This window comes from Serinus canaria, chromosome 1A, assembly GCF_022539315.1.
Source record: "Serinus canaria isolate serCan28SL12 chromosome 1A, serCan2020, whole genome shotgun sequence".
Lineage (NCBI taxonomy): Eukaryota > Metazoa > Chordata > Aves > Passeriformes > Fringillidae > Serinus > Serinus canaria.
Genome location: NC_066314.1, coordinates 15,030,149 through 15,056,519, shown reverse-complemented (window position 1 = coordinate 15,056,519; position 26,371 = coordinate 15,030,149). Strand labels below are relative to the sequence as shown.

The 26,371-nt window shown below is 42.9% G+C and overlaps 1 protein-coding gene across 1 annotated transcript in view; it reads left to right on the top strand.

Moving 5' to 3' along the window:
• Nucleotides 1-26,371, top strand: part of CELSR1 (cadherin EGF LAG seven-pass G-type receptor 1) — a 165,587-nt gene that overhangs the window by 52,703 nt on the left and 86,513 nt on the right. Inside the window, exon 2 of the mRNA XM_018910241.3 lies at nt 15,949-16,587. Within this exon, the coding sequence (XP_018765786.2) occupies nt 15,949-16,587 (639 nt within the window). The remainder of the gene's footprint in view (nt 1-15,948; nt 16,588-26,371) is intronic.

Sequence of the window (26,371 nt, the reverse complement as noted above, 5' to 3'; positions counted from 1 at the left end):
ACTTCAGGCAAAGGCTGTCAGGACCTGAGCCCACACTGGTAGTACCAAACAAAAACTAATATATGGTTACCCTTGAGTGATTAGTTTTCATATCTGCATTTATGGTTTTTCCCTGCATGTGCTTCTCTGCCCACTTCTTTACTGACTGTTGGCAATTTGAATTTAAGGTAGCTGGCTTGACTATAAGTAGGTGTTTTGTGATATTTTGGGATGCCAAACTGGGACTTGTTCACCTCCTCAAACATGCATCTGCCTCTTTGCCCTCCTGTGCAAGTCTAGCAGCTGAGAAGAGGGGGATTAGTCTCTCTAGACAGGGCTTTCAGAAACAGACTTTAATTAAAGGTGCAGGATGGAGCTCAGTGATCACCTCTGATTACTGGTGCAAATGCTTTAAGAAGAGAAATTAGAGCAATGGCGTATTAAGAGGTGGATTCTCAGGTATTTATCTCAAGCAGTTCAGTCTTTTTAAAGTGATTTGGCCAGATTCTGCCTCCTGGTGCCTGTGTGCAAACCTAAAATAACTCCAGTACACCAAAGGTGTTCCAGAGCAGAGCAGTTATTTGGTGCTTTGGGTGTGTAACTCTGTGCTTGGAAAGAGGAGAGGGAAACACCCAGTTTATTTTAGAGTGGTGAGTGATAATAGAGAAATAGTGTGTTTCATGCTCATATGACCTTGTTGTTGCCACATTATTTCTTTTGACATTTCTCAGCTTCTGCTGGTGTCTTGGGATGTTGGTTTGGTATTTTCTAGGACAGTATAATTATTCAAATCCCATGCCTTGCACAGCAGTGCACAGCATGCATCAAGTGAGCTCAGTACCTTAAAGTAATTACAGAAATATCATTACTTGATTGGCAAATAAAAAGAGAGGTACAAGATGCACTCAGAGACCTAAGGAGCCCCACTGTACTTCCATGATCTCCAGAGTATCCTGTGCTTTCCAGATGATTCAGTCAGTAAAATGCAGCAGGTATTAAATGATGTTAAATTTAAAGAAATTGTAATATCATATCTGATGGCCTTGAGTTTTGTCTGGGTATGAGTCATGGACTGATACAAAAACCCCCTAAATTCTGATTATGAGCGTAAACCACTAAAGACAGAAAGGGGCATTAGGTAGGTAACATTAAAATGTTTCCTTTTTCTGGGTGCAGACTTTACTTTGACCACCTGTTACAGCATTTTCTGAAGCCTCAGGTTACTGCTGCAGAAACAACGTGTAGGAGATGACTTGAGCCAACCAAGCAAGCGAGATGAGGGAGGTCATTTGCAGAGCTTGAGCTGTTTTAAAGAGCACAGGAGCCTGGTGTCACAGCACAGCTTCCTGTTCACAAGAGCCTCTTTCAAAGACAAATGTGAAAGGGTTTATCCACTAAACACAGAGCTGGCAGCAGTCCTGAAGCAAGAGCGTGGCATTGGATTTCCGTAAGAGGAGACTGTGAAATGTCCTCTTTGCCAAACAGGTCTCTGAAAAGGACACAAAGACAAACTGGTAATTTTTTCAGGGCTAGAATATCTTATTTTGAGCTTGAACATTTTTCGACATTTTCATGGGTGGTTTTTTTGGTTTTTTTTTTGTTTTTTTTCTTTTAATTATGCATATATCCATCCTATAATTATAATGGGGTTTTTTTTCATTTTTGCTTTTAATTCTACATCCATTCTTAAGTAGAAGATTGTTCTTTTTTTTTTTTTTAATGGAACCAAAGTAGAAGATATGTTTTTCAACTGAGGAAACACTTTTAAATTATACTGTAATGAAGCTGGAGTTCATGAAAGCTTGAGTCTGTCCAAACCACCTCACCCCATGGGCTTCATGCCCATGAACAATTTTCCACCATGAAATGCACTGTTGGGGTTTGCTTCTGCATCACTGCTCAGAGAAGAATGCCCATGTGAGCTGTCCTTTTCTACCTCCATGTCCTTGTACCTACAAATGCAGCAGTTTGTTTTTCCTGGGAAGACAGAGAGAAAAAAAATAGATGAGTAAAAGCCAGCTTCTCTGGGACAATTCTTTGTTCCTCTGGGGATGGTGGAGGAAGAGCTGCATCCACTTCTTGTTAGCAGTCACAGGAGTCAGCCTGAGCTGGAGATCAAGAATTTCTACAGTTTTGGAAGATTTCTGGTAGAAATGATTCTCCACTTGATGCTTTCTGCAGACATTGCAGCCACCTGTTGTGACACTTCCACATGCATCTTGCTCGGAGTTTTTTGACATGAGGAATGCCATCTGTGTGACAAATTGTGGAGCTGGGGTGGGTGACAGCTGGGCATCACTGCTGGTCACCATGCTGCCCCCACCCAGCCTCCTGCCTGTGCTCCCTCTGACCTGGAGCGTGCCAAAGCCATCCCTTACCTGGCACACATTTATGGGAATTTTGCTGTCCTTTCCACTCACATTGGCCTGTGTGGAGCTGCTGCTGCCTCCTGTGCTGCACAGGCATGCTGGCAGCACTCTAACCCCCTGATCTGGGTTACAGCTGCTTTGCCTCTCTCCCCATTGCCAGCTGTCACATCCAGAGAGAAATAGTTCTGTCCATGCAAATGCTGAAGCTCTACTTCCCTTCTGCATGAGCCCACCTGTGAGACATCCAAAGTGCTTCAAGCAGCCAGTGCTGTGAGGTCCTGCAGCTGAGGACCACTGTGGTAGGATTTGGCTGTCCTAGGACCCACCTTAGGGGATCAGCAGCTTTCCTGCAGGCTGGGAAGCAGGAGGGGGTTTCTGGCTGGCCCTGTGGAGAGAAGGAGCAAGTCTTCCCATGTGGGATGTTTTGGGGGTTATTAATTCAGTACACGGACTGCAGGTGTTAAAACTGAGTGTTTTTTCAGCATTCAGGAAGCTCTTTCATGAAGATGCTCAGCACTGACCAAATAGAGAAATATCAGGGCTAAATATAAACAGGGCTAAAGAGGTTTTTGAAAACTGAAGAAATTTAAAAATAGCTAAAATACATTTTTCTTCTGAGAATGTTGTCATTGAGTTGAGCCATGGCATAAGCCTAATTTTATTAGTAGAGAGAGAGAATGAATGTCCAGACTGAAAGGCATGGTCCAAAGAGCTGATGTACTGTCTGTCCAGTTGCCCTCAGAGCTCAGGTGGTGAAAAGAGGCGCTCTGGACACTGAAACACAAATGCTTTCTACTTAATTAAACTTCTGCAATTGCCTGAGCTCTTGGGAAGTGACTCCACAGTGTGAAGCATCCTGCAGGAATTCAGATAATTCATATATTCTTTGCATGGAGAAATCCTGATTTACAGACAGCTGCTTTTCACAGTGTGTACTACTGAATTTTAAACATAAAATTAGTATTTCTGTTCTCTCAGTGATAACATTTATCTCATTGCATGCCTACAAATGGAGGACATGGGTTTGGTATGTTTTATAGAAAGGTGATAGGATGAGCCTCTACTAATGCTTGGTGAAATTTCATCCTTGTGACTCAGTGGTTTCTCAGGAAGCTTCACATTCTTGATATTGTACCAAAGTAGTCTCAGAGCTCAGGCTGAAGGCTTCATGTCCAGCAGTCCTGTAATGGTCAGACTGTGCTGAGATCAGTGGGATTACAGGGGTAGGGATTCCTAGAATGAAGATTTTCATATTTTGCCAGTGATTTACATTTTAAGGCTCAACATTAATAATGATAGGTTTTGATATATTTTACATATGCTCAGTATTTTTATATTTTTCCATAAAACATAACTGAAACAATGAAAAATAATAGCTTTAAAGATAGTAATAGGAATCTACTGGTACTATAATGAAAGAAATACATAAACTCTTTAGGTTTTGTAGAATATACAAACAGCCCTGGGAAAACTCAATGTACAATGAAACATTTTTTCCTCATGGGTAGTTTATCAATGCTAGCTGGGAAATGCTGCTTCCATGGCACCATTGAGGTCATCATATATCCAGCTTTCACTGTGCATCTCCTCTTCTACACCTGGAAATTCTGCTTGTGTTGAAAGAGAAGGCTTTTCTACAGATTTTAAGATGTCCAGTGGTCTGTTGGGAGCATTAGTTACACAGGGATGCCTGAAAATGGTGAATTAATTCTCACTGAACTGGAAAAACTTTGTGCTGTCCGTGGTGCAGGTGTCCTAGGGAGTCATCCTGCCCTGCTATGTGGTGGGCACATGCCTGCTGAGTCTTGCCATGCTCTTGTAGTAAGGCTCTGTTTGCTGCTGAATACCCTGATCTCACCAAATACAAGTTGCCCAGATTGTCTGCAAATTTGGCAGAATAGGAAGGAAAGAGCCATCACCCAGAAGAGAAAGACACAGTCATCCTGCCCTTAGCCAGAAACATGTGGCTGCTTGGCAGAGCCCAGCCTGGCACACCTCTGGTGATGCCCTGCTGATGTTGTGCTAAGATCAAGCACAAATTTTTTTTCTCCTTTTATCCATTATTGTAAATTCCTTTAACGAGAATCTTTTCCTTATGGAATTTGTTGGATAGTCTTACATTAGTCCTAGAATGCAAAATTTTGCTCCAGATCCCTGTCTTACAAAGTTCTTGGCAGAAAATCTTATCTGATTCTGAAAGAAGTGAATCATGTAGTTATGACTTCATTTCTACAGTTCAGCTGAATAGGAATCCTTAGATAGGCATTTGAGATTGCAGTATCATTTCTGAAGATCACTGTGGTTTCTGTGTTTCACCAGTGGCTCCGAGTCACTGTCTTACCCACTTTCATCTGCCATAACTTGACCTGCCCCTTCTGCATGTGCTTCCCCAGATGGTGTGCAGTGATAGGATCAAGCCCTTGCTTGGCATTCTCCACGTTTTGTATGAGCAGCTGCTTTTGTCTTTGGAAAAGTTTTGGGGAGAAAAATACCCACTACAGGTTCAGTTCTATAGAAACAGGAAACGTGTGCTTTGTCTCTTTTGATTCTTGTCCAGCATTCTGGTTTCAACGGCAGAGATCCAAGAATAATCTGGGCTGACCATGCAGCCAAGCCCACCATGATCTCATTGCCAGTGGCCAGTGATGTGTAGGTGGTTAGTTAATCAAAAGGGGGTTGTTTTTGCATGGCATTTTTGGAAGATTGTGTAGGTTTCCTATCAACAGAGTCTGGACAAAGTACACAGCATTTTCCCTATAAATATTCCCACTGCCTGGTGAGTCTTTCCCAAAACTGTGAAAGTTTGGTAAGGGTGGTTCTACCTGTTTATTTTGTCTTTGTCTTCATACTTCTTTAATCACATGATGCAATCAATTTCTTTTTATTTACATTTCTTATTTGCTTAAATTTATTTCCTCAAGTTTCTGATTTGCGTATTTCCTTCTTACTCTGCTTAAGTCAGCAGACTTCAGTTAACAGAAAAGACCAGCTAAACTGGTCAGCTGAAAATCTAGTAATAAAAAGGAAAATCTATTCTCTTTGAAATCAAAAATTGATGGAAAATGTGATATTTTGTTTAATATTTTCATTCTTGAGATTTTAATGGAATTAAGCTATTTGAAAGTCTAAATTTTTCAGAATGTTGGAGATTGGTATATTTTTTGTCAGATCCCAGTAGATGGACCATGATGGACCCCATCTCTCCCTTGAATTTTATTTACTTCTTATTAAAAATTCTTAAATATTGATTAAGCTTGAGAGAGGAAGGGAGAAAAGGTAGAGTTATAATGGCTCTGAAACCTTTTCTTTTGGATATGTGTGCTACAGGTGAGACACCCATGCCCTGTTATTGCTCCCATCAAAAAATCTGAGAACTGAAGCAGCCTGAGAGTGCTACCTTGTTTATGTGGGTCCCTCATGTTTGAGTCAGAGTCTCCTGAACCAACTTTTCCTGTGCCTGGTGCATGTGGAAGCTGACATGTAGCCTCATTGCTTGCCTTATCCCAGAGAGATAGCCCTCTGTTTTTACCTTGCATTAATTGCAAATGCCTTAGGATGCCAGAAACTACAGAAAACCAAAAAAAAGAAGTGCCCATATGCCTAAGACCCTCTTATTTCCCCAAGCTGGGCCTCCATAGTGCACAAGCACAGTCAGCAACCTGTTGAGCTACCACAGCTGAATTTTTCTGGTGGTTTTTCTGTTTCAGAGAGCTGGGCATATCTGCACCACCCCATATATCAATAACTTTCAGCTGATACGTAGCTGTTTTGAAAGCTTGTCTGTAAACATAACTGTTTATGTCTTTCTTTCATTGTTCCCTTCTTTTTTTCCATTCAAGATAGCAAACCTGAACCCCATCCAGCAGGAAGTGTCCCTGTGATTTCACTGTGGGTCACAGCAAGGAGCAGAGCATATCTCTAGGGGAAAGCAACATGGGAATATGGAGACATTTACAGAAATAAACCTGATGGATTTCATTTTGCTGATGCTGTTTTGAAAGGATACTTTGAGGTTACTAATATCCAGTATGGGTGCAAACAGTGAGGCAGAGAAGCAATTTCCTTAGCACCGTTCCCAGTTTTGAAACTCCCAGGCCCCCACTCCAATTCATCCCTCCTCACCCTTGCCATCCTCAAAACAGTTTTCATCCATTCCTGCTTTGAAACTGCAAAGAGAGAGATTTGAGCAGAGCTCTGGCTTGCTTGGGGAAGTTCTTGCTTTAATCAGACACCGTGAGTAAAAATGTTTGCAGGGGCTGTGCAGCTGTGAGGAGAATGGAGGCTTTTATGGTGACCCATGGGTTGTCCCCCCAGCAGCACAGCCAGGCACCCCACACAGGGGCTGTCCCTTTTGAAGTGGGGTAAATGACGTAAAAGCATCTCAGGGTAAACACACTGCTCTTATGTCCTCTGTACAAAATGCAACATTTCCTTGAGGGCCACGGCCTGAATGGAGATTTAACGCTGGAGCATCCCATGACTGCAGTTGTTTGTGCAGTGCTTTCATGGATTCCCGACCCCTGTGTACCACTGGGTACAGCTGGGGAGGTGGTGGCCCAGGAAAAGCCCTTTGGCTGTGGGGTGATGGGACAGCAGTGTCCTTGTGCCTGGGCTTCATGCACCTCAATGCTGGCTGGCATCTCTGCCTGCCCAGCAGTGCCCCACCAAGCCACTGCTGCCACCGCTGCTGCACACTGCGAGATGGAGCTGCAAGCCATGCCAGTCTGCTGGGAAACTGTCTTTTGGCTAACAACATTTAGCTCTGCATTTAATTAGAATTAAAATGTGAATGATATTAAACCCCTCTTCCTTTAAAGTTCAGAGAAAATCATTGCAGTAATTAGGCAATAGTTTTGATTATATATGAAACAAGATCAAGCTTTATGGGAGGTGCTGGAGGCCCCAGCAAGTCAGTCTATGAATTTATCTGGTGTAGCAATCTGGAGCAGGGTTTTTCAGCTGAGCAGGTCAGATGAGTGCTGTAAGATGCACACTTTCCATAGACATTAGCATTAAATGGAAATCCTTGTCTTCAGTGGGACTCTGGAACCTCCATTGTGGCTGGCAGCTGGCTGTGGAGAAGCAACAGGGTGGGCTCCTGGGCTCTGCACCCCATCAAGGGCTGGCATGGCAGGGAGCAGGGCAGGGCTCCTGGGTTGTGCACCCCATCAGGGGCTGGCATGGCAGGGAGCAGGGCAGGGCTCTGGGGCTGTGCACCCCACAAGGGCTGGCATGGCTGGGAGCAGGGCAGGGCTTCTGGGCTGTGCACCCCATCAAGGGCTGGCATGGCTGGGAGCAGGGCAGGGTTCTGGGACTGTGCACCTCATCAAGGGCTGGCATGGCTGGGATCAGGGCAGGGCTCTGGAGCTGTGCACCCCGCTGTTGATGGCACAGCCCAGAGCAGGGCAGGATGTGCAGGTGGGGACCTGGCCCTGCTGCCAAGCTCAGCTGGACAGGGGAGTCTGGCCAGTTCTTGCTAAAAAGGAAAATCAGCTGAGGTACAGGAAAGTGTGCAGAGCCCAGAAGGAAATCTGCTTTGCATTTTAGTTAGAAGGAAAATGTCCTCTTTAGTTAAATAGCCTGTAAAGAGCTGGTTAGCATGATAGCATGTTAGCATGCTCATGCTATCTTCCCACATATCATACTTCCCTCTAAGTGTCCCAAATCCCTTCTGCTTGTGCTTTCTGCTCAGGACAGGGATTTGTTTCCTTGTTCAACCTGTTGCTCCTGCATCCCTGTCAACATCCCCTGCCTGCATCTCACCCCCTACAGAAGCTATAGCCCATGAGCACCAGGTACCTGAAGAGCAAGAAGTGATTCTGTGGGAGGGTGTTTAAGGAAATGTGGTGTGTCTTCAGCCTTGCTGCATTTAGAAGTCAAGAAGGCTTATTCTTGTCAGCAGATCCAACTTGCTTTACCTCCTACCCTCCGGAAATGTTCCCCCAGACTACTGTTATCAACCCAATTAACATTTCAAAATTCTCAGCTTGCAGGTGTTGGTTTCAGAACAGCAGTCTTGTACAATGTTGAGCAATCCAGCTGGCATCAATTTGTTCTTAACCCCATTCAAGCTGCAGAGTCAAATATGCTCTTTTTCTTTTCAGTATTGTGTACAAAGTAAATAATCCTGAGCAGCACAGGCTACATTAAAGATAATGATGCCAAAATTGGTTTGTTTTTTTCTCTTATGCACGTCGGGAATTCACAGTTACTTTATGCACAATTTATCCTCCCACAATTTGGGTATTCTTAGCTGTTTGATTTAGCTGGTACAGCTATGGCTGCTGCCAAGGGAACTGTGGGGTGAGAGCCCCAAGTGCCACTGCCCACTTTCCCCAGGTGTCACAGATATTCATCTTCTTTGCAAAACGAAGTACATTAAGGTTTGAAGAAGAGGTGGCTTTGCCTGGAAGTGTCTGAACACACTTGTTCGGATCTGTTGCTTGCAATGACCCTGACATCATTTCACAAGTGGGGATGTGGCTGATGCTGCTATGGGCAGTCCTGTGGCAGGGCACAGCCTGGCACAGCCATGACCCAGATGCATACCCCGTGGTCTGGGTGGCCTGGGACAGAACCCTGGGGTGCTCTGAGTTGCTGCAGTGGCTGCAGGAAGGTGCTGGAGATAATGTGGATAATGCTGGTTTAAGGAGAGCTGGTCACTGGCACAGTCACACATTGGCACTCTCTCTGCCAGTGTGGACTATTGCTTGTCTTCCATCAGTCTGCCATCTTGCTGTAGTTAATCCCAGACACCTTCTTTCCCCCTAAAGATATGTCTCACACAGGACTTTCCCCTTTCTTGCAGCTCAGTCAGGACCTGCCAAGGTACTTGCATACACCATGTACCTCAGCTGCCTCCTGTTTCACCTCACCCTGAAATCTAAAATCCCCCCATGACACATCTTTGTCTTCCCTCTTCCTGTGAGTGCTCCAAACCTTCTTTCCTCCAGATGATGCTGGGCAACACTGGCCAATGTTTTCAGAACAGAGCATCTGCTAAAAGGTGGCTGCAGCTGCTCATCCTTCCTGGAAAATGAGAGAGGCTGAGGTACAGATTCAGACACGTGATTTTAGGAAAACCCTTTCCACCTTTACAACTCAGGAGGTTCTGTCCATGGGGCATGTTTCTAGTGTCCACATGCTCGCCCTGCTCATCCCTCATGTTTTGCATTCTGCTCTTGCTGTTTTGATTTTTCAACCCTGCACCATTTCCTGGGCAGACTCTTCTTGTCTGGGGCTGCAGAGTCAGGAGTGAAGCTCTGTGTGAGTGCCCTGGCAATGACTCTGGGAATTAGGCTCTAGGCCAAATTTTGGCAGGCAGCAAAGCCCACTGAAGTCCACGGGTATCTTCCTGGTGGTGTAATGGGCTTGGGAGCAGACCTGGACTTTGACATTCCTCACAGCAGCGGTTCCATCATGAACCTTTGGCACTGTGTGAATAATAGATAGTTATTTTTATATATTGTTGCCAAAGCCCACAACTTGTGTTGGCAGTCAGTGCTCCTAAATGCAGGGAGCTGACTGGCAGCCTGAAACAAAGGGACAAAATCAATAACAGAAGCTTCATGTGGCCAAGGACAGTCTCTGTATAGTTGCACCCAACTTGCTGTACTGACAGAATTGCTCATCAGCAGTGTTCCTGATTCCTAAGAAAGGGAGGCTTTGACAGAATTCATTAGAGCCTATCTAAGAAATAATAGGAAATTATACACAATATATGTTTTTTTCAGCAAGTGATGGAGTGTATTTCTCATGGATGTTACTTTTCTGTTACTGTACCATTTAAGGTCACTTTTCTCTAGCAAAAGAGGCCTTTGCACTTTGAGCTGTTCCAGCTACAAAACAGAGACTCTTTAGGGACACAGAGAGTTTGCCACTGGACATTGTGCTTGTCTTTTGGAAAGCTAAGACCAAACCCATCACCTGTTTCTTTTCCAGGGTGCCCTGAGGGGACACTGAAACTGGGGTCACACACACTTTCTAACCTGAAACACTTCCTCAGTGGGGCTAACTGGGAAAACCCTGAGATGGGGGATCTTTAAATTCACAATTTTGCCCATTTTCCTTTTCCTTTCTGGTCGTGTCTTCCTGGTGTTTCAGCAAGGAATTGTGCTAGGTTTCCACCTGCCATTTTCTGTGCAGTTTATTTTCTTTCAGGATATTTTCTTTGCATTATACTCTCTTGAACTTTCTGTAACACAGAAGATATTTTAAGGAGTTTATCTTATGGGTGTTCATAGAGTTCTTATTTCTGCTCGTGGATGTGAAGCTTTGTAATGCCTACAGCAATGGTTTGGAAGGGACAATATTAGCACACTGATATTTTATGCATTTTAAATCTGCTCCCATGGTGGTGGAAGCACAATGCAAGGAAAGGAGTCAGCCCTGCAATGGTGGCAGATTCTCTGAGGCAAACTAAAGCTCAGGGCAGGACTGTGCACTCTGTCTCACTTTTATTGGCACATGTTGATTTTTTACTGCTGTTTGCTCAGTGGGAAGTGTGGTTTGGGTGCCAGCCCTGCTCAGACAGGCAAGCATTGCCAGCAGTATTCATTTCTGTGACCTGGTGCTACTGGTGTGCTGCTGCCACCCAAGCAGTAGAGAGGACACTAAAAGCACAGCATCCTCATCAGTAATTCCAGGTTTAGTGCTGGCCTGGGTGTGTCTTAACTCCTGTATGCAAAGGCATGGCTGGAAGCAATGGGGATGCAGCTTTGATCATTCCAAGGCCTGTTACCAAGCAGTGGCTGCTACCCATGGCCACAGCTGCTTCTTATGATTTGGGAAGAGCAGGAGGTTATTTGAATCTGGGGATTGCTGGCCAAGGATTTTGCAGGGCTGTTGTAAAAACTGGCATCTGCTATTCCAGATGTGTTTAAGGCAAAATTAGAATGGGTTTGGGTCGGTATATCTGTGAAAGAAAGCTCTGATGCTAAAGTATAAAGTATGCAGCTTTCAAAATTACAAAGGTACTAAGACCTTTGTATGTAATAAGCTAAAAATAGTGTTATTTCTGCAATCTTAAAAAAGAAACAAAAGAACCTTTCTGGCCAGGTGCTACCATTGCCAAATGTGCATTTCAGTTAAGCTTTGCTGTGTTTACATTTCTAGATAATAAAATTCTTTGGTTTATGGACTGCCAGAAGATAGAAAGCTGAGATTAAAGTATCAGATTTGATAAGGTTTGTTGTAAAGTAAAGGTAATAATGAAACAATGCCTATTTAGTCAATTTTCTAGTTGTTAATGTGTTTTAGAGAGCGTCAAGCTTTCATCAGCCTTTCTTGTCTTCTCTTTTCTTTGTAATGCACCAGGGTATGTGTTTGCTATTAGATCTTTTCATTAGTTTGATGAAGGATTAAGATGAGTAATTCTAGTTTTAAGTCTCCTCTTCAGCAATGACAATGACAATAGTCTGCTTTGATTTCCACCTTGTAGAGAGCACTTGCGTGGAAATTATACGAAGAATAATATTGCCAGAATAAAAATTGAGTGTGCAGGGACCACATGTGTAATGAACACACTTCTGGTGTAGCCACCAGGCTGTCCAGAATTCTCTTTGTTCATTCCCGGGTCTGTGAGACAGTAAGAGTCTTTTTTAATCTTTCTACCTTGTTTTTTATAAACTTGGCTGCAACAACTCTTAAAAGAACCTTTATTAATTTCTTAAGGACATTTGTGTTGCTTTTGTTACCCCAGTGCCTTAGCATTTCATCATCTGTACCCACTATTTCACAGTGTACATGTTAAATGCTATTATCCCTATTTTATGGAAGAGAAACTTGAGGACAAAGTGACAAAAGCCATTGGTACAGGGATTTAGGAGCCAAGCCAACAAGGGGTTGGTTGAATCCTTTTTCTTTCTTTGGACCAAAGAAACACTGTGTTTCCCTTTCCTCAGGCTATCTGGGTGGCTTGGCTGCTAAGATCCAGGCTGTCTGCTCAAATCACTCTTAGCAGGATGCCTGCACATCCTGCCTGCCAGCATGATCTGAGTGTTTAGGGCTCCTTCAGGAAGACTCCTGCATCCAGCAGGTTTGCTGAAGCCCCCACATGCTGGCTGTGAGAACTGGTGACAGCTAAGCCTGGGGAATGTGTGTGTGCACTCATCTGTTCCAAGATCTGCTCCAAAGAGTAAAGTGCAGCCAGAATTTTCCACTGTAGCAACTTGAAGGTTGTTTTACACCCCTGACTGAAACCATCTTGCACCTGCCATAAACATGATAGGGACTTCTTATACCGGTATCATAAGAGCTTTGGAAGCTCAGATGGTTTGAGCCTTTTTAGCAGATTGGTAGCTGCATATGGTGGTGGGCATCTCAAACAGTGAAGGCCATGAAGTGTGGCCACTCCACAAAATAGTACTTCCTAATGATAATTCTCTGGCATTCCTGGCAGGAAGCCTTTTAAACATTCATGGAGTATTTAAATTGTAAATCTCATAACACATATGTTACTGGGTATTTAGGGCTTAAACCATTTCCCAAAAAGACAAAAAAAATTCCACTTTCTTTATTGCAGTTGTTCCCAACCTCAAAGCCAATGTTGTCTGTTGAAAGTAGAATAGATACTAATTTGGTCTCATAAAACCACAGATTGTTTCAACTTTCCTTGAGTTTCTGAATGAATAGCTGATCAGATCCTGTGATGCTGCTCTCAGCCTAACTGAGATATGAAAGAGGCACTTGTCCAGCCAGTTCTATGGCTGTGCCATTCTTTTGTTGCCTATAGTACACATGCTCTGCTCCTTTTTTACTCTCTTTTTATTTTAATGCTCTGCAACAGGGCCGCACAAAGCTGAGTTGGCTTTTAAAACACAACTTCATTTTGCAGCTATATGTCTGTGCCCAGTTTTCTTTTGTGCTGCCCATGAAACAAGGAGGCTGTGTGGTATCTGACACCAGGCTTTTTTTCCAGTGATTTATTAACTGTGTCAGAATAGCTGTTGTGAATGCTGGGAAGCTCTTGCATATTGTGACAGTTGATATTGATTATGACAGTTTGTAGACTCTGCTGCATTGTCAGACAGTGGATCGTATTTTGTCTTCTTACTATACATACCACGGGCTATAGATCATAGTGTTTTCTTAAAAAAAGGACCCATTGTCCAGCATTCTGGCTGGTATGAGGGAACTTCTGTAGCATATTGTGCAATAAATAGCAAAATAGTTCAGGCACCCTATGGGACAAACAGGAAAATGTCAATTGCTTTAGGAAAAAAAAAGCGAATAGTTTGTTCTGGCCTTCCAGGGAAATGAGCTGTGCAAATGATAGACCTGGGTAAACTGGTCTGAGGATGTCATTTATGAAAATACTGGTAAGCCTGTGTTGTCTGTTGGCCAGAAATCCACAGACCATATAGGAGGAAAAGTTTGCAATGAGGATTTTGGCTACCAGTGATTGGTAAAGGTTGCTTTGGATCTTGATGGAAGCTGTTACTGCAGATTTCTAGAATGAGTCTGAGGAAGAGAAGACAAAGATTTTTGCAAACCTGGGAGAAAATGAAAGCTGGTATGTGAGCTTCTGTGATGGGCGCATAGAATCGTAGAATGGGTTTTTTTGGAAAGGGTCTTTAAGATTATTGAGCCCAACCATTAACCCAGCCTTACCAAGCCCACCATTTAAGCACGTCCCTAAGGGCCACATCCCCACATCTTTTAAACACCTCCAGGAATGGTGACTCCACCACTTCCCTGGGCTGCCTGTTCCAATGCCTGAGCACCCTTTTGGTGGAGAAATTCTTCCTCATACTTAATCTAAGCCTCCCCTGGAGCAACATGGGACCATTTCCTCTTGTCTTGTCACTTGTTACCTGGGAGAAGTCAAACAGATCACTCCAGACAATGTCCCCTCCTGGCTGATTGGTTTTAGCCAGGCAGTAATTAAAGTAGCACACAGAAGAGATTTTTCTATTTGTATAAAAGCTGCTTCAGTGGGGAAGAAGTTAACAGCTGAGCTTTTACAGACAACCTGATAGGAGGAGAGACTCAAAAGCCATTTTGTTAATTATGCTGCTGTGATTTACTATATTGCTGCTATAAAACTGGAGGAAAAATCTTCCAACAATACATTTCTTTTTAAAACAAAACCACACTTGAGATGGAGTGGTGACAGTGAGTAGGAAAAAAATAATTCCGATTTTTTCTGTTCTATTTCTGTGTGACATGATAGGTCATAAAGTTACACTTTGAAATAACAAACCTTAGCAAAATGGCATTTAGCAGTCTATGCTGTTAGACTTTTGGTCTCACACTGATAGATTTAAACACAGTTCCTGATGCAATTTACATTGATGTGATTCAAAATCCATTTCTGCACGTACCTTGTGGTTTAACTGAAATCAGGCTTAATGGCAGGTTACTTGTGTATTGTTATCACTGGGATACTTTAGAGCAAGGCTGTGACACTGAACTGTGGCCTAAGGAAACTGGGCTCAGTTCTTAACCCCACTCTGGGGCTCATATTGGCCACTCAAACCAGTTCATGTCTCTCATGAGATGAACTCCTGCCCATTTAAGGTTGTTTACTCAATAGCATCTTTCAGAAGGAGCATTTCCTACCGGAAGCCACTCTTGATCTCATCTGGGATTTCTAGATGCTGCTCTAATGCTAACCATATTTTCTGTAATGCAATCTGTATTTTAATGAGTCCCTAATGTTAGCAAGGAGACACATTTGAACTAAGTGATTTGATATCAGGGATGATGCAACTTCCCATTCCACACATGCATTGAAGTTAGATTAAATTTAGCACTCACTGTGTCATAATTATTTTCCATAATGTCAGAATAATCTAGAATTTGTGCATTCACAGTGCTGCTGTAAGCCTCAGGGTGTGCTGAAATTTTACAGTGGCAACTCTCTTACAATGTCAGGTATTAGTGCTATATTTTTATAATTATGGGTTTTATTGCAGAATAGGCACAGCAATATCAGAAATGCCTTAAAGGAAGGATAAAATGGAAGAGTTTTTAAATGTCTGCTTTTCACTGGTATATTTTATTTAAATTTTTTTCTAATATTAATAAAATATATTTAATAAGTTATATGTGAGAAATTAAGAAGTTCCAGCACTCAAATGTGAAGACTTGTTTCCTTAAATGACTTTTCTGAAGCCCTGGTCACAATTCTCTGTCTGTGCAGAGTTCTGGCTCCTTAAGCCTGAGACCACACCTGAAGAAGATAATTTTGGTATTGTGCTGTGAAAAGCAGCAGCTTCCCGGCACCAGTTGTAGACTAGAGGTCACTGTCATGACAGCCACCTTGCTCTTGGTTTCCCTTGGCCATCATAGGGCCCTCAGACTGTTTCCACACTAACCCTTGCTAGTTATTTGCCTGGCATCTTCTCCAGGTGTTCTTGCCTCTTTGAGATGTCTTGGGTCCTTTGAGTTACAATTTTAAAGACTTTTTCTTTTGTTTTCCTGAGAAAAGACAATGGTAATAACTTCAGAAGGTGGATACATTTCCCTCTCTCATCCTGGTGCCCAGAACTGAGTGCCTTGCAGGTCTGATTCATTTTCAGGAGACCGTGGGAGCCTCCCTGTCTGTAGGTTGAAGCTGCTCTCTGACATTGCTGTTATTTCTCTCTCTTCCCCTCAGACGGTGTTCACAGTGTCACTGCAGTCTGCACCCTGCGTGTCACCATCATCACGGATGACATGCTCACCAACAGCATCACAGTGCGGCTGGAGAACATGTCCCAGGAGAGGTTCCTTTCTCCCCTCCTGTCCCTCTTTGTGGAGGGGGTGGCAACTGTGCTCTCCACCGCCAAGGACGGCATCTTTGTTTTCAACATCCAGAACGACACGGACGTCAGCTCCAATATCCTGAACGTGACCTTCTCAGCCTTGCTCCCTGGTGGCATTCGAAACAAGTTCTTCCCCTCTGAGGACCTGCAGGAGCAGATCTACCTCAACAGGACGCTGCTGACCACGATTTCCACACAGAGGGTGCTGCCTTTCGACGACAACATCTGCTTGCGTGAGCCCTGCGAGAACTACATGAAGTGTGTCTCTGTGCTGAAGTTCGACAGCTCGGCGCCCTTCATCAGCTCCAACACGGTCCTGTTCCGCCCCATCCACCCCATCAACGGGCTGCGGTGCCGCTGCCCCCCGGGCTTTACCGGGGACTACTGCGAGACGGAAATTGACCTGTGCTACTCCAACCCCTGCGGGAGCAACGGGCTCTGCCGGAGCCGCGAGGGCGGCTACACTTGCGAGTGCTACGAGGACTACACCGGTATGTGTCTATCTTATCTTTGGCCCGTGATTTATATGTTAGACCAGCAGCCAGGCCAGCTCTGTGGCAAGCTGAAATTGCTGGCATTGTTAGTCAAAGGGAGGAGAACTCCTGGCGCTGCCTTCTAGTCAGGAGAAGGTTTGTGAGTGTCACTTAGGGCGGGTAAGTCCCGTAGCTCTGTGTGTGCACCGGGGTAGGAACCGTGCCTTGCTCCAGGTCGTGCGTGGGGACTGTCAGCTGCTGAAGAGATTTGCACTGTGTGAATTTCTGCTCAAAATGCTTTATGCAGACACATTTCTTCTGTCTGGAAGGAAAAAGGTGGGACACATCTCCTGGTTTGTGGGATTGCATGTAAAGCCATTGCAGGCCCCTTCGCATACTGGGGCAGAGTGTGGGTGCGCAGCCTCGGCAGGAGCTCCTCAGCCCTTAGTCACCAGCCAGCACAAAGCATTAGCATTGTTCTTCTTCCCAAAAAAGCTGCAGTAATCCACACTTAAGGGAAATACTGTAACTCAGCTCTGGTGTGTAAATGTTCAGATAAAACTCCAGAAGCTCGTAGCTGCTCCCAGGCCTGTCTCCACAGCCGGCTGAGGAACGCGCTTTGCCTCATCATGGACTTGACAGCTAATAAAGATCAAAGTGCTGCTTCTCAAATACTCCTGAGAAGTTACAAAAGAGCATTAGGTGAATGTTTTCTGGTGCTTCAGTAAAGTCAGTGAGATTATTTATGTATTTAAATTGCACACGCATTTAAGCATTCTGCACTGACGTGCTGCCAGCTGTAATTCACACCGACAGCTCAGCAATGTCTGCTGTGACCCCTGCAAACAAGGGGTGGAGCAGAGGGGGTTGCTTCCCAACACTGCCTCTCACTGCTGAAGTTATAAAATATTGAAACCATAAATTATTTAAATTCAGATGTAAAAAAAATCTCATTTATGTGGATCCAGCCCTCCAGGTGAAAGGCTTTTCCTTCACAGTCTCTGGCTTTTGCCTCAGGGCTGTCATCAAAAATGTGACTGTGGAAGGAGCCAGGAGTTAGTGAGCAGGGACATGGCAGCAAAGGAACTGGGCTTTTCCCTGCATGGGGGACAGGAGATGCTCCCTCAAATTTATGCAGGGCTTGGGACAGCAGGACTTTTCTAAGAAGATGGGGACAAATTTTTTGCCTGATGGGAGAAACCCTGAATAGAACTGTGAGATGGTTGGGATATTTGGTGTTTGTTGAGGAGTTACTTTCATGTCAAGCTTCTCTTAAACGAGTTCCACAGTGAAATACATTTTAAAGTCCATTATCCATAAATAGACAATACACACAGAAGTGGGCGTCACAAAATAGATTTTATGATCAGCAGATTTCATTTAAAATGTTGTATACTATTGTACTGTAAATAGGAAGTAGCAAGATTCATTAACCAAAGATATGCATAAAAATGAAGTTAATACATCCATATCTTAGTTTTGGAATGACATGCATTCCATCACACTTTTAGAATCTCTTGCTAGAAATCTTCAGAAAACAAGGCTAAATACACTTTTAGAATGAAAGATAATAAGCTTATATTAATAATTGATGAACATGTTTAATACTTAATGCTGTAGTCAGAACAAACAGCACATATTGAGAAGAGAAGCACCATATTATTCATACACAAAGAAAGATTTGATCTGTAAGTCTATTTTCAGTGCATAGTTGTTGAGTTAAAAATTAACTGTCCTGCTGTCAGGATATTAAAGAGGTCAGAAGTTAAGGAGGGAGCACTGCTTATAGCTTTGCTGTCTTTAGGTTTCAGAATTAACTACACTTGAGTGAAACACTTTTTTCTTTGGAAGGACAATTTGATCACATTCAGATTGGCCAGGAAAAAACACTTCCAGCCATGATAAAGAGGGCTCTGGAATACTTTATCCCAAAAATTGGTGCAAATATTGTAGAATATTTCTGGCTTATCACTGGATGAATGCAGTAGAAATTTTGTATCTGTTCTGGGGTTGGTTGAAGTTGCTTTGATGCCTTTAGGTTCCATGTTGCTTAACAATGTTTTGTTCATCAAATCCAAACATCTACCCACATATGGTGGCCATTAGTTCCTTGATTGTCATCCCCTTTACAAAGCAAGGTTGAAAATGTTATCAACAAGAAATCTATTACCAGAAATATTTCATCAAGATGCATTATTGAATTTTGTCCCAATCTCCTTGAAGTATTGTTATTTTACCTATGATTTTATTAATTCTTTAAATATATTCACATCCATTTGCAAGTTCAGTTTATGACTATTAAGTGTTGAGTTTATGACTGTTATATTGTGTTTTCAGCTTGGATGTGAATTTATTGTTTACATCATTCTAGATTTTCTATCTATTTGATATGTAAATAGCACAGGTTGGTTTCAATAGCAGCAGTGTTTGCTGGCTCACGGAATGCAGTGGCCATAAATTGGAATGAGCAGGGAATTGCCAAGTCTGAAAGTTGGAAGATTCTGGTATTACTGAAATTTTATCATGGTACTAACTCGGTGTAGTAACATATCAGTATGGGGCTCCTACAAATCTTAGAATTAAAAGATGAAATATGAATGGTTATAGTCCATGAAATGCAGCCTGCTTTGGGAGTTCTCATGTTTCCATTTCCCAATTAAGAGCCTACACAGAAAAATAATTATAAGAAAATACTAAGATCTGTCATCTCTCTGGGGAGATAGGCTGCAATTTGATGAGAAATCACTACACAATCATAACCCTGTACTGATTCTATCTGACTAGTCACCTGCTAAAAATATAGTGTTTATTTCCTGTACAAGACAATTATGTCCTATCTTAATAGGATGGAATTTCCCTCCATTTTTCCACCCTGCTTTGAAGCCCTCCATTTGGTTCCATGTAATTGTTAGTCATTTATACATGATGAAAGTTTCTCTGTCTTCGGGAGTCTTCTGTTACGGGCACAAAGGTAAACTGAGCTTCCACAAGGTATTTCTGAAACCTGATTACTGCCCAGGCTGGGGTGATTTGGAATGAACTTCACTTCCTGTGATGTAAGGATGTGAGTGAGGAAGTACATATATTTTTAATTCTTTTTTTTTTCTAGACTTGCAACCTCTTTAACTTCTTTTTGTATAAATCAGTGTAGGGAAGTGAGCAATGTGCACACTAATATTTGTGCCATTGGTGGCAGAGAGCTGTGTGCATGACTAAAGGTTAAAGGATGTAATTTTAGTTAAGCAAACAAATTTGTTGAACACCATAAAAAGCCTGTATAATTTTTCCAGCTTCATTTCATGTATCTTTGAGTGCTGCAGAAGCAGCTGAGATGAGCTGTAGGTGAAGGCTTAGACACAGGTGGAATTGTCTGTACTCCCCAGCGAGCAACTCCTGAAGTGCAAATGGATCATGTCATCAACACCTGTTTTGGGTGCATGGATGCCACAGCAGCTCCTGCATGAGCTGTACTTCCAGCTCCATCCTGGTGCCTCCTCCAGAGCACACCACTCTGGCCATAAATCAGCACCTTTTGGGGTGTGAATTCCCTCTGTTCCTGCCCTGCCATGAGTGGTGCTTCCTCCAGAGCTGTTCTCATGGTCCTCCTGCTCAAGAGCCACCAAGACTGCTCTCTATGGTCATGTTCCCAAAAAGCAGAATTTAATCAACACAGAACAAAAGTGCTCTAATGGAAAAGAAACCCCACCAAATCCTGAAATAAAGAGGAGATTCAATGTTCCCACAGTTCTCCTTAGCATTATCACATTCTCTCTGCCTCCTTTGCTATGCAACCCCTAGCAAGGAGCAGTTTGTAGGGGGAAAAGATCATCAGAGAGTTCCCCATATCCTTTGCATCTCTCCTTGTATTTCACTTCAGAGAGAGGAGAAATCTTACATGGTTGTAAATCTTCTAGTAATCAAATACAGCAATTAGAGATCTTCTGCATGTTACACTTTTTTCCCCTCCTAATTTGTATTTGTGATACCGTATTGACATGAGGAATCATTACATCTAATGCGCCCACTATGAATTCAAACTTTGTGTCATGAGAAGGTAATTATAGCTGGTTTCTCAGCATCCTGCCAGAAGTTTCTAATCATATTGCTTAGTAAGTTCTCAGTGTTGGCTCTTGCAAACATAGAACATAAAAGTAAATGTGAGGATATCTTCTCCTTAATCTTTACATATATCCATTCTTCAGATAGTAATTTCTCAGCTCACTCTGATACCAAATTCTCCTTTTTCAGGGTAGAGAGATTTGTTTCAGGGAATTTCAGCTTTGAGGTAGAGAAATCTGGCAGCCACAGTAGTCATAATGAGTGTTTTATCTTGTGCAAGAAGGTCTGAAATTCCACCCTCGGTTGCATTTCTGCAGCTGGTTGGGATCACAGGTGTGTAACAGCCAAATCCTGTACCACAAATCTAAATTTGATTCCTTCCTCACTGCATCTTTAACTCCTTGTTTAGCTTATGGAAGGCTGTGGTTTTGTGACAAGCAAGTATGAACAAGGGTTATCCTTACCGGCCTGTAGGGCTTTGACGACATTTTCAAGCAGCTGTGCCCAAGTTTTTCTTTAATACAAAACACCAAACAAGAAATTATGTCATTCACAAACACTGCCATGAACGTAGGGACATTGTCCTTGCCATGTGACAGCTTCATTGATCATCTCTCTGATTCTTCATTCAAATATTAAGGGAACAAGCAAAGACACTGAAATGTTTTGTATCATTTCTGCCTTAACAGTATCTTTTTGTCTAGGTAATGTTACTGGACAGAGTTAGATCCAGAGTTTTAGTCAGTTTTGCTACCGGACTCCACATGGTTTTGCATACTAAAGAGATAAAAACCTAGGCAAGGTCTAATACTCTAAAAAACATATAGTCAATTTTAAGAGTTTAAATACAATTACAGTTATCAAAGTGCTGGATGATTTACAGTATTTCCTGAATTTGAACTATTAATGGGTTTTTATGAAGTTTTTTTGTTGATTTTGGATGCAGGAAGAAGAAGAGTGCTGACTAACTTTCATTGTTTCTCAGTGCCTTGAGAGGAATACCTGGTTGCCTTACCTTGCAGTTTCTGTGTGGCAATACTGTGAAAAAGCTGGTGGGTGATTGCATGCCAATAAAGGTCTGGACAGTGTTGAAGGTTTAGACATTTTTCTATTTTTTTCTTTTTCAGCAGTGCTATGCCATGCCATTATTCTGATGCTTGTAGTGAAACTAGGTCTGCATAACAGCATCACCACTTCCTTTGATTGCTGTGGACCTGACTCTCTGCAGCTTTTTCACATCTGATAAAAAGATAAATAATTGTTTGCTTGTAAGATCCATCCTTACAATTAGTACTCCTTGGCTGATGTCCCAGCACAGTCTTTTCCATCCATCTTCAACTGTCTCTGTTTCATCAGCCCTTTTCTGCCTGTAAGCAGTTATCTCTGTTGGTGTGGACATGGCAAGCTGTGCCCCCACGCTGGCAGCAGTTGTGTACAGCCTGATGCCTCTGTTTCCTCCCAGCCCTTTCCAAGCCCCCAATGCTGATAGCACTTGAATAGCTTGCAAGGACCCCACAAGCAGGGAGGTGGATGGTCCAGAAGCAGAGTTTAAATCCTCCAAACACTTTTCAGAGCATGACTGGTGTAAAAGCTGGAACAGGCTATCATTATTGTTATTTATTATCTTCATCAATGACATAGACATAGGGATCGAGCACCCCCTCTGCAGATTTCTCAGATGACACCAAGCTGAGTAGTGCAATCACACACCTGAAGGATGGGATGCCATCCAGAGGGACCTGGACAAGCTCAAGAAATGCATGGTGTTGCCTTGAGAATCTCATGAGGTTTAAGAAGACCAAAAGCAAGGTTCTGCACCTGGGTTGGAGCACCCCTGGTACCAACACAGTCTGGGGGATGAGCAGCCAGGAAGGACTCAGAGGTGCTAGTGGTTGTGAGGCTGGACATGAGCTGGCAATGTGCTCTTACAGCCCAAAAAGCCAGTTGTGTCCTGGGCTGCATCAAAAGCAAGTCAAGAGCAGCTGAGGAAGGGCCATTCCTGGGCTGCCCATGGCTGGAAACCTGGGGGGACCCTGTGAAAGGCATTTCTTTCCTGACACAGATTCTCAGCAGAAGTCTGTGTGCCCACTCACCTGGTGTGTTTAACTCTGAGATTTGCTGCGCATGTGAAAGCAGGTCCTTGCTTCTTTTTGTGGCAAGGTTTGCTGTTCATGATGCAGGGATGGGGCCAGCACACCACAGTCTTACAGCTGGATCCAAGTGATGCTGCACTGAGGCTGTGGCCCAGATATCACAACTGCATGACTGCTTCCTCCAGAAGATAAGTGAAAACATAAAAACAGTAAAAAAATTCAGTCAAATTCTGAATTCTATTATTGTCATGTTTCTGTTGATTATATTCCCATCCATGTCTATCACCAAGTCACAGGAGATGAATGTTGCAAATCTGGAGTTGATATCAGATTCTCAGGACTTCCTGAAGAGGTCTACCATTTCTCTAGGCGGGTTTTTATCTGGAGGGTATGTCCTTCAGCTAATCTTCAACCTACGCTCACTCCTCAGGATGCAGAGAGCCTTTGCTAATTGGATTACTGGGGTGTATTTGTTGACAGTTCAGTTCTCACATGCTGTACATGGCCTGCAGCCTTCACAGCAATCTGCTATGCTTTTTCTTAAACCCAGGCAAAGAGTTTTATCGCATTACCTTCCTCCTGATGTGCATGAACTAGCTACTGTTTAAAGTTCCACATTTCCTCAGTCATGTCCAAACCCTCCTTGCCCTCACCCCAAGGTGCTGCATGTGGGATGGTCTTTGATTCAGCTGACCTGCTGCAAGTGCTGGGGGCTCAGGTGCCTCATATGGAGCCTTGTGTCTTATCTTCCTTGCCCATGGAAATATTTGCGCTGATCAAAGTCCTTTGCTGTCATGTGGGAACCTAGCTACAGACCTCATGTTGTGTTTGTTCTTTTTAATTAGTTTTCTAATTTTTTGACAGGACTCATGTTCCTGCAGTGGAGGCACGATGGGTGCTTTGTGGAAGCAAGTAGCAGATCACACACCAATGTAATCACTTAGCTCTGGTTTCAGGAGCTACCTTAGTAATTAATCTCCAATATACTTATGAATTCAGCTCTTCCAAACAGTTCCGTGTCTAGGAAATCCTCCTTACTGATTATGGCTTATCTGCTTTTGCTTCTCCATAAGACAGATGTGGGGCTGGCTGCTCATTCCCTTCATTTAGCCACTCCCCTCATTTGTCAGCCCAAGAGTCTATCACTGATAATTTTACATTTTCTCCCCAGATTTTGATTTAAAAAAAAAAAAAAAAAAAGAAGTAAAAGTAGCATGCAGCTAGAATTCAGTGACCAGATAACTCAGGCAGTAACCTGTTTCAGGACGGCTCCATTCTCACAGTTCCATTTTTACACTTGCTGGCTCCTACTGCCCTTGGTGTCTGTGAGATCACCATGGAAGATGGAGAGAAGGTTGTGGGGTTTTGGCAGTGGGCTGTACAGTACAAAGTCAAGTCTTGCTGACATGAGAGGCCTGCAAGCACAGACTGTGGTGGGACAGGATTGCAGCTGTGGGACAAGTGCTGCCCCAGCTCTTCTACAATGCAGGTGTTTAGTATCTAGACCTGGTGGCCAGGTGTAACCTCAGGAAGTTTTGGTTGGACGGGACCTCTAAAGATCAGCTAGTCCAAGCCCTCTACCATGGCTAGCATCGGTTTCAGTCTCTTTTTTTCAAGCTGAATTTCATTAAATAGCTGTTGTGAAAAGAGCACATTTGACCCTGACACCATGCCCAGCTAAGCTCCTGTTTGCTGTCAGGCAGCCTGCTTTGTGTGAGCAAGGCAAGCTGCTGACCTGGCGTGGGTACCTGCCTGCCTCTGGCACCTGACCTCGCTTCCCACCCCTTGGCAAGGAAATGTGCTGGGAGTATGAGCTCTCAGTGGTGTCCAATGGCACAGAGATACACAGTGAGCACATCAGCTTTCCTGCTGCCATCCTGCTTAACAACAGCCTGGTCCAAATATAGCATTCCCTTTATTCTAGCGCATATGAAATCTCTTTTATTGTATTTTATTGTGTATGACATTACTCTGTCAATTTTAAGCAGTTTCTTGAATTATTTTCCTGGTTTTATATTGATGGTATTTCTGTTACCACACCTAAATGGGAGTCATAATTCTCCCAGGCTTTTTGAAAACCTTTGTTATAGCACATTTTCTTATCATCATTGGTCAAACAGAAATAAAAAATACTTCACTGTGGGAAGTGGAGCGTAATTCATCAAAGTGGAGGTATTTGATATTATAATTTTATAGGTACATGTAAAACCCCTCCTCACTGATGTAGCTAAATTCCCACACACTGTCATAATTATGAACATATATATGCATTGCAGATCCTTGGTCTGACAGGAATTACGTGCATGGAGGTTTGTTTTCATTAAAATATTTTAAATAGCAGTTTATTAAACTACAGCAAATTTCTCTGTGACCGTAGTTTACAGTTGTGTTTTCAATAATTTAGCCAAGTTGAGCCTTGTGCAATATAAGATTTTGGGGGTTTTTTTCCCATTGTTTAATTTCAAAAATGTTAGCTGGAGAAAATTTTAAGCTGCACAAGTGCATTCTCATTACCCAAACATACACTTATTAAATGTCAAAACAACCCATATGTTAGACTACCCCTTAAGTGGTTGTGGTTTTTTCTCACTGAAAACAAATCAGATAAGAAAAAAGGAGGAGAGAAACAAGGAGAAAAACCCAAAGACTTGCCTATAAGTTATTTGTGCAGAAGATAAAATCATAATGAGATAGTGGTTTTTTCCAGTATACCTTATGTTCTGAAAATCCCCTCACAGTGTTCACACCAGATCAGAGGTGAAAACAAAACCAAAAAAATTCCAGGACGTCTGAAGTGAAACATTCTAGATCTTCCAAAACAAAAAAGAGATTTAGCTTCCAAGGATCAAGGTAATGGAGCTCCTTTTCTCCTGTCTGCAAATAAAAAACTGGGAAACAAAACTGGGAAGCAGTAAGACTGAATTGTGAAAAACAGTTTGGACTTCTGTATAGATATTTATAATTCCCAAAGTAGACATTTTTATTTTCATCAGCGGATAAACAATGGGGAAGTGGCAGGAAGGATGGTTGGGTGCAGAGAGGAGGGTATCAGGATGATATCCTGTTAGGAAGGAAAAAAGCATGAAATAGTTTCTTGTGTCTCTGTTCTTTGTGTTATGAGATTGAAAGTTTCGACAGTTGAGCGCCAGACTGAGGCACTTGGCCTTGAACATCAAGATAATTACAGTTGTGCAGAGCGTGGTGGGAACCACAACTTCATTGTTGTTGCAAATGCTCTTTTGTTTAGAGCATCATGGTTCAGTGCCTGCATGGCAGCCCTGCTCCTCCTGGGGCGGGTTTTGTTCTGGGCCCCGCACTGTACGCTGCCCCCAGCGCGCCTTCCCGAGCAGCCGCACGCTCAAGCTCCCTTTCTGCAACTCAACATGGGCATGCTTTACTTCTCAAATTCTCCACAGAGAAGCTTATGAGACCTTTTATACAGCATTTTCATAGAGTATAATTAAAAAGCATGTTTTAATTAGATAGGCCAGCTTCAAAGGGTCAGCACAACTGATGTGCATAGTGTAAGAAAGATGAAGATATGAAGATGTGTGCCTTATATTAATAATTAAACCCATTTTAATTGACACAATGAAGTGTATTAACTCTAATAAGATGGTAATCACTTAAGGTTACTTTAAAATTGAATG